This window comes from Chinchilla lanigera, unplaced genomic scaffold (assembly GCF_000276665.1).
Source record: "Chinchilla lanigera isolate Chin_1 unplaced genomic scaffold, ChiLan1.0 scaffold00167, whole genome shotgun sequence".
Classification (NCBI taxonomy): domain Eukaryota; kingdom Metazoa; phylum Chordata; class Mammalia; order Rodentia; family Chinchillidae; genus Chinchilla; species Chinchilla lanigera.
In genome coordinates, this window is record NW_004955568.1 from 77,810 (window position 1) to 89,044 (window position 11,235).

The following is an 11,235-nucleotide window of genomic DNA, read 5'->3' on the forward strand; positions in this document are numbered from 1 at the left end:
AGCCCTTAGGCTATAACTCCTTGTTAGATCTTTCTTGCATATCTCTGTCTTCCTGAGAAACCACTTTGAAGATACCACCATGTATTACAGCAGCCATTGATATTTTCCTACTAATCTGTCCACAGCTCTGTAATGTCTGTATTGTTCCTATGCTATTTTGTAAATGGATGTATGTTTATTACTATGTGTTTCCTACAACAACCATTGAGAATAGTCAATGATTATTCAATTGGTCACTCATATATAGCTCTATTTATTTTCTTTAGAAACCGCTTTGAAGATACCAAAGTATAGTACAACAACCATTGATAATCTCCTACCACTTTTGTCTGTAACTCACTAGTATTTGTCTATTTGTTTTCCTGAGAAACTATCTTGTAGATAACAATATGTAAAACAACAACCATTGATAATTTCCTACCACTTTGTCTGCAATTCGGTAAGCCCCCCTATTACTATGCTATCCTTCTTTTACTCTTTAAAATAATAATTAAAAAAAATTAGATGGGGGTAAAAACAGTGAAGTATTTGAAGCCATCAACATTACAAATGATAAAGAAGTTGTTAACATTCTCAAGCCAGTAGAAAAGTAGAAAGTTAAGCATTAAATAAAGATTTTAGAAAATAAAAAAAATCTGCTTCTCAATAACATGGACATTATTAGTCATTTATTTTGTTGTTGTTGTTGTTTGTTTATTTGTTTGTTTGAGACAGAGTCTTGCTATGTAGTTCAGGCTGGCCTTGAACTCATTATGTAACCCAGGCTAGCTTGAACTCATTGCAGTCCTCCTTGCCTCAGCCTCCTGAATGCTGATATGACATGAGCACCACCACATCCAGCTTTACTCATTTGTTTTATTCCACAATATAGCCCAAGTAGTTCTGGAATAATGTCAACACACACACACACACACGCACACACACACACAAAACACACACAAAATAATGCCAACACTACCACCAATAATATGAATACTTTAAAATCATTTTGCACTTATTTTTGTTATTAGAATATATTCCATTTTGTATGTTACAGTCAAGTTATTGTGTTTTAAAGTCGCTTAAATACATTAGTTGGGGACATTTTGCATTTGTGTAATAAAACTCTGTGATATGGCCTCGTGCAATTGAAAGAAAAACTAAATTTTTTAGAAAACTACATATATATGTGCCAGGCATGGTGGTGCACACCTCTAATGCCAGCTACTTGGGATGCTGAAGTAGGAGAATTGAAAGTTCAAGGCCAGGCTACATCTTAGAGACCTTGTCTCCAAATAAACAAATCAAAAGGCCTGGGAATGTATCTCAGTGCTCCCTAGGTTCAATCTCCAATACTACAAAAACTAATTAAGGGATGATGGTAAATGCCTGTAATCACAGTATTCTGGGAGGCTGAAGCAGGAGGATCACAATTTAATCTCAAAAAAATAAAAATTTTAAAAAGGACTAGGGACGTAGCTCAATGCGAAGACCCAGGATGCAATTTCCATTATGAGGGGGTGGAGTGTGCATGTCTGAGAAGAGTGCTGTGTGGACCTACATATTCTGAACAAATGTAGAGCTGATCAGTATAGATGCCTCAGTGACATTATTTGTAGTACCCTTGTGTTAATTTCTCTTGGCAAGTGCTACAAGATGGTGATCCCAGATAGGCCTGTGGTTGCACAAAACATCACATGGCTAAATTTCCTGGTTACAATTTTTTTTTTTTTTTTGACACAGGGTCTCACTGTGTAGTTCAGGTTGGTCTTGAGTTCACGATAAGTGCTGGGATTATAGGCATGCAGCACCATGCCCAGCTACAATATCTTAAAAAGACAGAAAAGTAAACTTCTGAATCTTTTAAAGTTTCTCTTTCCAACTCTCCTGCCCTATGGATTGCTAACGTTCAAAAAAAAAAAAAAAAAACCCCACATCCTTGCTTTTGTTGGTTTTCTCTCCCAGCAACTCTGAGCTCATATGCTTTGTGCAATGATGAAGGGGAGGGAGGAAGAAGTGCTGTGCAAACTAAGGTAATGAAAATAGAGGAGGCAGGGGTATAGACAGCTGCAAGAATCTGAGCTAGAGATTCTGAACAACCCCTCATCCTAAACAACTCAGAGCTCAGATTTCTTCTCTGGACAGGTGGCTTTTTTAGTTCCTGAAATACTCTGCAAAGATGGGGGAGGAGCTGTGAACTACCTCTGCTGTGAATTTTTACAGTCAGCTTCGTCCCAGATATAATACATAGAAACTACAAGTACTGCGCAGTATAGAAGTGGTAAGTGGAAGATATGCATTTGTCCATTGTAATTTTTAAAGGCCAGGAGCTCATTATGGAGAATACTGGAGGGATTCCTGGAGAAGGCAGTAACTACAGAGACCTATAAGCTGGAACTGGATATCTGACTTGCCTCTCTCCCCCAGACGCACTTGGCACTCAGTTCTCCATATTCTGTCCAACCTTCCTACCTCCCCACTGCCTCCACTCCCACACCCTACTGCCACCAATGTTCCTGGAATTTTGGACTTAGCTATTTTTAAAACCGTCAACTCAGTAGCCACCTCCCTCCCCCGCTCAGCTGTCCGGTCCTCTGGCAAGCCATGTCCTCCCCCTTCCCCTCCACAAAACCTTCTCTGGCTTCCTGACCTCAGGGAGACTGCAGCCCGCCTGCGGCTGCGAAGCTGGGGAAAACAGGAAGAAAGAGCCGGGGGACCCCTGGCTGAAACAAGCCAGCAGAATAAGCAACCATGGCTGAAGAATTGGATATCAGAGTAATGTCTGACCACTGGAAACAGTAAGTCAAAATGAGATTGCAATTACTTTGAAAAGCTTTTGGATTGAGGTACGACTTTTGTAAAATTGCAGACACCTACTTGAATGTCTCTGGTCCAAAAGGTAGGATGTCTCTTGACCAGTGTGCCCCAATCCCCATTTCTCCTCTGTTACATTTCTTCCTGGTCTCTGACTTCAAGCTATTTGAAGTTTAAAGTTGTCTCTCCTCCAGCAGTCTTAGTTAACTATACCTTGTTAACTCAAGATATGTGGTTTTTGGTTTGGTTTTGGCGGTAGTGCTGGGGATCAAACCCAAGGCCTTGTGTAAACCCAGGGCCTTGCACATGCTAACCATGCACTTTTCCACTGAGCTTTACCCTAAACTCCCACTTCAAGATTTGTCCTAAAGCTTTAGGAGGAGTCCTCTATGCCCTCTGCTCTGTAGTTTTCTCGTCAAGGCCAAATTTAACATTCTTCTACTCTACCCCTACTTAGCAATACTCTTCATATGAGCTTCCAAGGATACTCCTTGTTGTATATGATTTCTCCCATAACTCCATTCCCTTTGTCCTATTCTCCCTCCTGCAGGACCCTTCCCATAATTTGGCAGGAGGGAGATAAGGAATTAGCCTCTCCCCAACCAGCACCCTCAAAAGACTAGGAACTTCTGAATTTGCAAAGGACAGAATAATGGAAAGAGTGGTTTTTCAGTTAGGTTTGGAAAAACACAAGAATTGTCAGCTTCGAAGAAAACAAATATTGAATCACATGCTTTGCTTGCAGCCATTATTCTATGAGTAGACGGATTATAACTGTAGGCCTTTAGAGCAGATGGAAGAGACTGGCTCCCTTTTCGTTTGAAGACTAACGTTCTAGAAGGGATAAGTATTCCACCTCTACTCTTTTTGTGTGTGCTTCTGACACAAAGGAGAAAAAGAAACGAATGACTTCTGGAGGACATCTCCTGTGATGGGAGGGACCGCAAGAGATGTATTTCTGAAGTATTTTCAGATCCTAATTCTGTTGGGGAACCCATTAGGATGACCGAGATCTAACCTATCCCCATGATTCCTCCAAACATATCTGCTGTTTGGTAGCTCAGGATGGGGCAATACAGTGGACTCTGCCTCCCCCAAGTTCACTCAACCTTCCCTCCGCCCCCACCTAGAGGTATTGCACAAGGGACCTGAGAGTGGCCCAGGAGCAGAGGACAGAGGCTTACCAGCCACACTGTAGTTTGGGGAGCCTCATTCTCCCCAGTCTCCAGTCTGCTCATCCTTTTCTTGATCTCCCCAGATTCTCTTCACACCATCCTGACCAATCTTCAACTCTTCTCTTTTCCCATGCCCAGCCAAATTTCTTTTTTCAGTCACTTCCAAGACTGCCGGTCACAATTCACTAGGTAGGAAGGTCATCAGCTGGGAAGAACCGGCGCCGGGGGGGACCTGGCTGGATAGCATGGGGGATCCGAGTCGGTCCCCTAGTCCCCGGTCCCCCCATGGCAGTCCCCCAACTCTAAGCACTCTCACTCTCCTGCTGCTCCTCTGTGGACATGGTAAGGAAGGGTCAGGGAAGGGGCTGGGGAAGCCTAGAGGGCAGCATAGGGGTGGGGTGTGAGCGCGTGTGAGCTAAGAGATGCGGGTGTAAGTGCTTGTATTCGGTTGCCGCCCTCTCGAGGAGGGTACTTTCCATTTAACTTGGGGGAGGCGCTGGGCCAGCAGGGAGAAGAGATGAGGGGACGGTCCATCTTCAGCAAGACCGACCGAGGAGAGAACCAGGGAGCTGGGGCTGGGGGCTGAGGACGGCCTCGGCTGGGCTGTCGGGGCAGCTGCACCCTCTGCTGAGGTTCGGGAGAGTCAGGAGCGCACTCCCTGGCGGGGTTGGGGGCCGTCTCACCACCCTCTCCCTTCCGTCCTCAGCTCACTCTCAGTGCAAGATCCTCCGCTGCAATGCCGAGTACGTGTCGTCTACCCTGAGCCTCAGAGGAGGGGGTTCGCCGGGAGCTCCGCGGAGAGCCGGCGCGGGCCGGGGCGGCGGGCCGGGCTCGGGCGGCCTCTGCCGAGCCCTGCGCTCCTACGCGCTCTGCACGCGGCGCACCGCCCGCACGTGCCGCGGGGACCTGGCCTTCCACTCGGCGGTGCACGGCATCGAGGACCTGATGATCCAGCACAACTGCTCCCGCCAGGGCCCCACGGCCCCGCCCCCGCCCCGGGGTCCCGCCCTGCCGGGCGCCGGCCCCGACCCCTGCGACTACGAAGGCCGCTTCTCACGGCTGCACGGGCGTTCCCCGGGCTTTCTGCACTGCGCCTCCTTCGGGGACCCCCATGTGCGCAGCTTCCACCACCACTTTCACACGTGCCGCGTCCAAGGAGCTTGGCCCCTGCTGGATAACGACTTCCTTTTTGTCCAGGCCACCAGCTCCCCCGTGGCATCGGGGGCCAACGCTACCACCACACGGAAGGTAGGGACTCAGTTTTCCTCCTAGCCCACCAGCAGGATCCTCTCTGGGTCACCTCCGGGTACCAGCCCCTTCCCATCCCCGCTGTGTCTGCACAGCTGCCTTTCCTTTCTTCCTGCACCACCCTTGTGCCGCTTCCTCCTAGCACGCACTGCACATCAGTGTCCCTGGAGGCAAGTTTCACTCTAGTGCGGAAAACACTGTAGAAGAAGCCGGCAGTAGGGCAGCTAGGGCGTTTCAGAAGGGATGCTTTTCCTTCTCTCTGGGACTTGTTGAGACCAAAAAATAGAGAGAGGGATGGCCTAGCGATGAGGCGATACTGGAACAGAATAGGAGAAGAGATGGAGGATCCAGGGCCATGAAGAAACCTTGCTCCTTACTTGGGGCAGATCTCTGACTATGTATAAGGCCTCACGGGGGGAGGCTACACTGAGCCCCAAATGAATTGTTTTCCCTCTTACCCTCACAGCTCACCGTCATATTTAAGAACATGCAGGAATGCATTGATCAGAAGGTCTACCAGGCTGAGGTGGACAATCTTCCTGCAGCCTTTGAAGACGGTTCTATCAATGGAGGTGACCGACCTGGAGGCTCAAGTTTGTCCATTAAAACTGCTAACCCTGGGAGCCATGTGGAGATCCGAGCTGCCTACATTGGCACAACCATAGTCATTCGGCAGACAGCTGGGCAGCTCTCCTTCTCCATCAAAGTGGCAGAGGATGTGGCCAGGGCCTTCTCAGCTGAGCAGGACCTGCAGCTCTGTGTTGGGGGGTGCCCCCCAAGTCAGCGACTGTCTCGCTCGGAGCGCAATCGTCGGGGAGCTATAACCCTAGATACTGCCAGACAGCTGTGCAAGGAAGGGCTTCCAGTTGAAGACGCGTACTTCCAGTCCTGTGTCTTTGATGTTTCAATCTCTGGTGACCCCAACTTTACCACAGCGGCTCAGGCAGCTCTGGAGGATGCCCGAGCCTTCCTGCCAGACTTAGAGAAGCTGCACCTCTTCCCCTCAGATGCAGGGACTCCTCTCTCCCCAGCAACCTTCCCAGGCCCACTTCTTTCAGGGCTATTTGTTCTGTGGCTTTGCATTCAGTAAGTAGACCAGCAGTCTCCTGACCAATTTGGAAATGACTGGGGACAAAGGTTGGCGTGAAAGAATACACAGAGCTGCTAAGAAAACGGTGGTGACTAAGAGATATGTGAAAAAAATGACACTTATCCAGAGCTGGGGTCCAGGGTTGAAATGATCACAGAATAAGGATTCTGGGCAAGGTGTTTGCATTCCGGATCGCTGGAGGACTCTTCACCAATTGTCTCAGTCCTATTTATAGTAAGCTGATTGTTCCAATCCATCTATTCCTGAGGTGGCCCTACAAGCTTGGGGGTTATATGGGTCCCTGATGATCAGTAAAGAATGTAAGCACTGATATTTGTAGAAGGCAAGAATTAAAAGAGAAAGACATGACCATTACCCATGAGAAACTGAAAAGAGGAAAAATAATTAGAGAAAAAAGTCTATTTGATGAATATGTATGGGTAAGGCATATTTGGCTTTCTTGGTTCAGAAATGAGGACACTGTTTGGGTCTGAGGTGAAGGGACTTGTATTTTGGAGAATTAAACAGATAGGATAGAAGCTATTATCCCCACTCCTAACTATTCTGTTATTAAAGCTATGAATTCTCCATACTGCCCTCTGTTGCCTATGTTGAATCTCTTCACAGATGTAGTTAGTAGAACAAAGACAATGTGCTCACCTCACCAAAAGAAGGCTCAGAAATGAGCAGCTCTTCTTCCAGTCCTCAGACAGTTTGTAGCTATTAGAGAAACAAAGCTGAGTCACACAAAACAGTGGATTGTGTAATATACTAAATTTTATGGTAAACTGGGTGTGGTGGTACATACCTGTAATCCAAGCACTCTGGGAGGCTGAGGCAGGAGGATCATGAGTTTAAGCCCAACATGAGCAATGTAGCAACTTAGTGATATCCTGCCTCAAAATTTTAAAAATTACTTTATTGGTTTTTTGAGACAGGGTCTCGATTCTTAGTGCAGGCTGGCCTTGAACTCACTGTGTAGGAGAATATGCTGCACTCCTGCCTTGGCTTTCTGAGTGCTGGGATTACAGGCGTGAGACACCACACCCAGCAAAAGAAAATTTTAAAAAAGGGTTGGAGATGTAGCTCAGTGCAAAGGTCCTGGGTTCTATCCCAGTACTGGAAAAAAGAAATTGTATGGTACTGTGAACTCAAATGGGAAGATGGGTGATGAGAAATAAAGAGGTAAGGCCTGACATAGTAGGACATGCCTGTAATCCCAGATACTTGGGAAGCTGAGGCAGGAGGATAGCAAGTTGGAGACTGCTCTAGATGACTCAGTGAGACCTTGTCTCAAAGGAAAATTTAAGAAAAGGACTGAAGCTATAGCTCAGTGGTGGAGTGCTTGCCTAACATGTGCAAAGGGCTGGGATCAATCCATAGTAGCACCCAGGTAAAAAAAGGTAATAAATGATAATAAAGGAGATTTGAAAATACTGGGCAGGATTTGAGTTAAGGACCTTCCAGGCAATAGAAATCATCGGGAGTTAAGGATAGGTTCATGGTTCAGTGAAGAAACCAGCAAAACTCAAATGCATACACAAGGAGTAATGAGATAGAAGGTTAGATAGACTCGGCGTGATGGAACACACCTGTAATACCAGCACTGAGGAGGCAGAGGCAGGAGGATCGCCTTGAGCTCAACACCAGCCTGACCTACATGGTGGGACCCTATCTCAAACAAACAGAAAGTTACATAGGCAGAGGTCAGATTACGAAGCACCTTGGAAGGGTAGTGAAGAACTTTAAATTTTATTAATAGCTAACATTTATTGAGAACTTAAAATTTGTCAGGCAGTGACTGGGTTTGATGGTGTACTCCTGTAATCTTAGCATTTAGAAGGCTGAGGCAGGAGAATTGCTGTGAGTTTGAACCCAGCCTTAGTTATATAGTGAGTTCAGGGCCAGCCCGAATTACATAGTAAGGCCTTGTCTCAAAAAAAAAAAAAAAAAAAAAAAAAAAAATCAGGCAATTCCAGGTTCAATCTATGCATTACACAAACATAAAAGTTCATTGATTTAATACTCATAGCTCTCTAAGGAAGGCAGCATTTTAATCTTTATTTTAATATAAGGAAACAAGTACAGATTTCCAGAAACTTTCTCTTGAGGCAGTTAGGATCACACAAGCCTGTAATCCCAAAATTCCAGGAGGCTGAGGCAGGAGGGTTTCAAGTTTGAGTCCAGACTGGGCAATTTAGTGATTTAGCAAAACCCTGTCTGAAAATGAAAAATAAGGGGATCTGGGGATGCAGTTCAGTGTGAAAACCCTGGATTCAATTACCAGTACAAAAAAAAAAAAAAAGAAATAAACTTTTCTACTGTCACACACACATACACAGCTAATAAATAACAGAGCCAGAGAAAATTCAGACAATTTGGACCTAGGAAATTAACTGTTAACCACTACTTTATATTGTCAAAGAGGTGGAGCAAGTAAAGATGCTGGCTGTGGAGCTAAGCAGAGAAGGAAGCTGAGGGGAGTCTCTTCTCATATGAAGCCAAAAAGTGAGAGTTGGGAAAGGGAAAAAAGCCCACCGTTTGAAGATAAAAGATGTTGGAGAGAGTAGGATGTGGTTCAGTGGCAGAGTACTTACCTAGTGTGTACAGGTCCCTGGGCTTGACCCTAGGACTAAAACAATCAAACAACAAACAGCCCCCACCCCCACCCTCACCCCAAAAGGAGAGAAGCTGTCCTAGTCCAGTGTGTTCTTGATTCAGCAAGCAAGTCCATCGAGAAACACGCTCACAAGAAAACCAAAAAAGCATGAACGAACAAAGCCTTATGGGAGCTGGCTGACAGATCATCTCTAACCCAGAGTCAGAGAAGATGTCTGTGTCACTCTGAGTCTCACCTTAGGTTTTAGTACATTTCAGGTTTCCATAGTAACTATTACTTCATTTTCAGGAACCTCACAAGAATACTGCATAATTAGCACAAAGTTTACCTTTCTCCCAGGAGGACAGACAAACAAATTCCAATGACCATAGTGGGTTAGCCTTTAACCTACTTCCCAATTTGCTATCTGTTCTGTTCCCAATTTATGGTTCCACTCTGCTTTTAAGCATGTTGATAAGGGGACTGGGGTGTAGAGGTGTCAACTACAGTTTAAGTGAACTTAAGTGACCTCTTTACTATGAAGCTAAAACCAGAAAAATGCAGTTTCTCTTGTCCTATCATTCTGAGTAATACTGCTACTCTGAACAAAATTACGAAGGAGATTACTTTTGTATTCAGCATCTGCCCCACCCCACCCCTCCTTCTGGTCTCAGGTACTCCATCATTGGGACCTGCTCTCCCTGACTTAATCACATATCTGATGGAGACCACTACGAAGCAGCCCTGAGCAGGACTTAAATTAACCAATGGGCTTTTCTGTCTGTCCAAGTCCTAGGCCCCTTGTCTGGAGATGGGCAGTGGACTAATAGTAAGTGAACCTCTGTGAGTCACTAATCCCTACTAAGGCCTGTAATGGCAGATGAAGCCGGAAAGCCTCAAAGGATAAGACAAGATCACAGCCAAGGACACCTGCATCCAACCTCAACTAAGTAAAGACTATAGCCTCAGGCATCTCACTCCTGGGTGGATTAATTTAATACCTTACTTGGAGAAGTCCTTGAGTGGTTCTGCCTGTCTTGAGTACTCCCTTCCCTGCTTCTGATAACTAAATACAGGCCACCCAGAGAAGGTCTTGGTCTTAGCCCTGAGAGAATCTTGAATTCTGTGAGAGGGCTTTGATCCTCCTGGAGCTCTGAAATCATTCCATTTGCCTCTTTTTATTCAGCCTGTGCCATACACTGGTTCAGGAGATTGCAGACTTGATCAGCCCAAAATAACTAAGAGTATTATTAACCCCATAGTTATGGATTATTATCTTCTTGTCCTCTTATGCACACCTGACAATCCTGCCCCCCAAACATGTAGCCACACTGTCCAGGGCCTACAGGACAGGGTGACCTAGCTGCCTTTTCAGATTTCTTCTACTATGCTTCATCCCCTATTTACCCTCCCCCCTCCACTGAGGACTGCGGGGCTCTGCAATTTCCTTAAAACACAGCCCTGATGCTTTTTAAAATAAACTTTAACCTGGAAAAGAGTTTGTTCTAATGCGAGAAAATGAAGGGCAGAGGCTAGGGTACTAGACTCAGGGATGAACCTAGACTTACAGATACTATAACCTTCTGGGTTTTTTTTGTTTTTGTTTTTGTTTTTTTTTTTCTTTTTTCTTGCCCTAGAAATTGAACTCAAGGCCTCCAACATGCCGGGAAAGGACTCTACCAGTGAGATGCATCTTCAGTGAACTTTTCCCCACCACCTTCTTTCTTTTTTAATTTTCATCCAGTACTGGGGATTGAACCCAGGAAATGCTGAGCTACAGCCCCAGTACTTTTTATTTTAGTTTGAGGCAATGTCTCACTAAATTGTTGAGACTGGGCTCAAACTTGTGACCCTCTTGCCTCAGCTTCCTGAGTAGTTGGGTTATAGGCTTGGGTCACTGTGCCTGCTGAACACAGGCATTTTAATGCTAACTTTTTTTTAAAAGAACAGCTCTTCTACTGGAGCTCTTAATTCAAGAGTAACTTTATCCCACAAATGTGATAATTCAAGTCGATCAAGAACTGTATGGCCAATTGGTGAATGATACTTATTTCCTGTTGTATAACATTCTTCCTTTGCTGAGACTTAGAGTTAGCCTTATTACCAGTGGAGTATTTAGCTCATATCCCAGCAAGGTGGCATACTCCTGCAATCCAAGCAGTCTGGAAACTTAGGCAGGAAAATAGCAAATTTGAGCCCAGTATAAGCAACTCTGAGATTTAGGTAGACTGTGTCCCAAAATTAAGAAAAAAAGCTAACAATGTAGCTTAGGACAAAGACCTTGAATTCAATCTTTATTTCAGAAAAAATTAAAAAGGGGCTCAAAATAA

The 11,235-nt window shown here is 45.3% G+C and overlaps 1 protein-coding gene across 1 annotated transcript; it reads left to right on the top strand.

Moving 5' to 3' along the window:
• The first annotated feature begins 2,576 nt into the window (after nucleotides 1-2,576).
• Nucleotides 2,577-6,898, top strand: Hfe2 (hemochromatosis type 2 (juvenile)). Its single transcript, XM_005413418.2, has 4 exons — nucleotides 2,577-2,777; nucleotides 4,107-4,310; nucleotides 4,675-5,216; nucleotides 5,683-6,898. Exons 2-4 carry the CDS (start codon nucleotides 4,214-4,216, stop codon nucleotides 6,304-6,306), a joined length of 1,263 nt encoding a protein of 420 aa, XP_005413475.1. The 5' UTR covers nucleotides 2,577-2,777; nucleotides 4,107-4,213; the 3' UTR covers nucleotides 6,307-6,898.
• The last annotated feature ends 4,337 nt before the right edge of the window (nucleotides 6,899-11,235 follow it).

Bases quoted from the DNA above. Each gene is read 5' to 3' on its own strand.
- Hfe2 (XM_005413418.2), top strand. From the start codon at position 4,214: ATGGGGGATCCGAGTCGGTCCCCTAGTCCCCGGTCCCCCCATGGCAGT. The intron at 4,311-4,674 runs GTAAGGAAGGGT...TTCCGTCCTCAG, and splicing joins GCTGCTCCTCTGTGGACATG to CTCACTCTCAGTGCAAGATC. The intron at 5,217-5,682 runs GTAGGGACTCAG...TTACCCTCACAG, and splicing joins ACGCTACCACCACACGGAAG to CTCACCGTCATATTTAAGAA.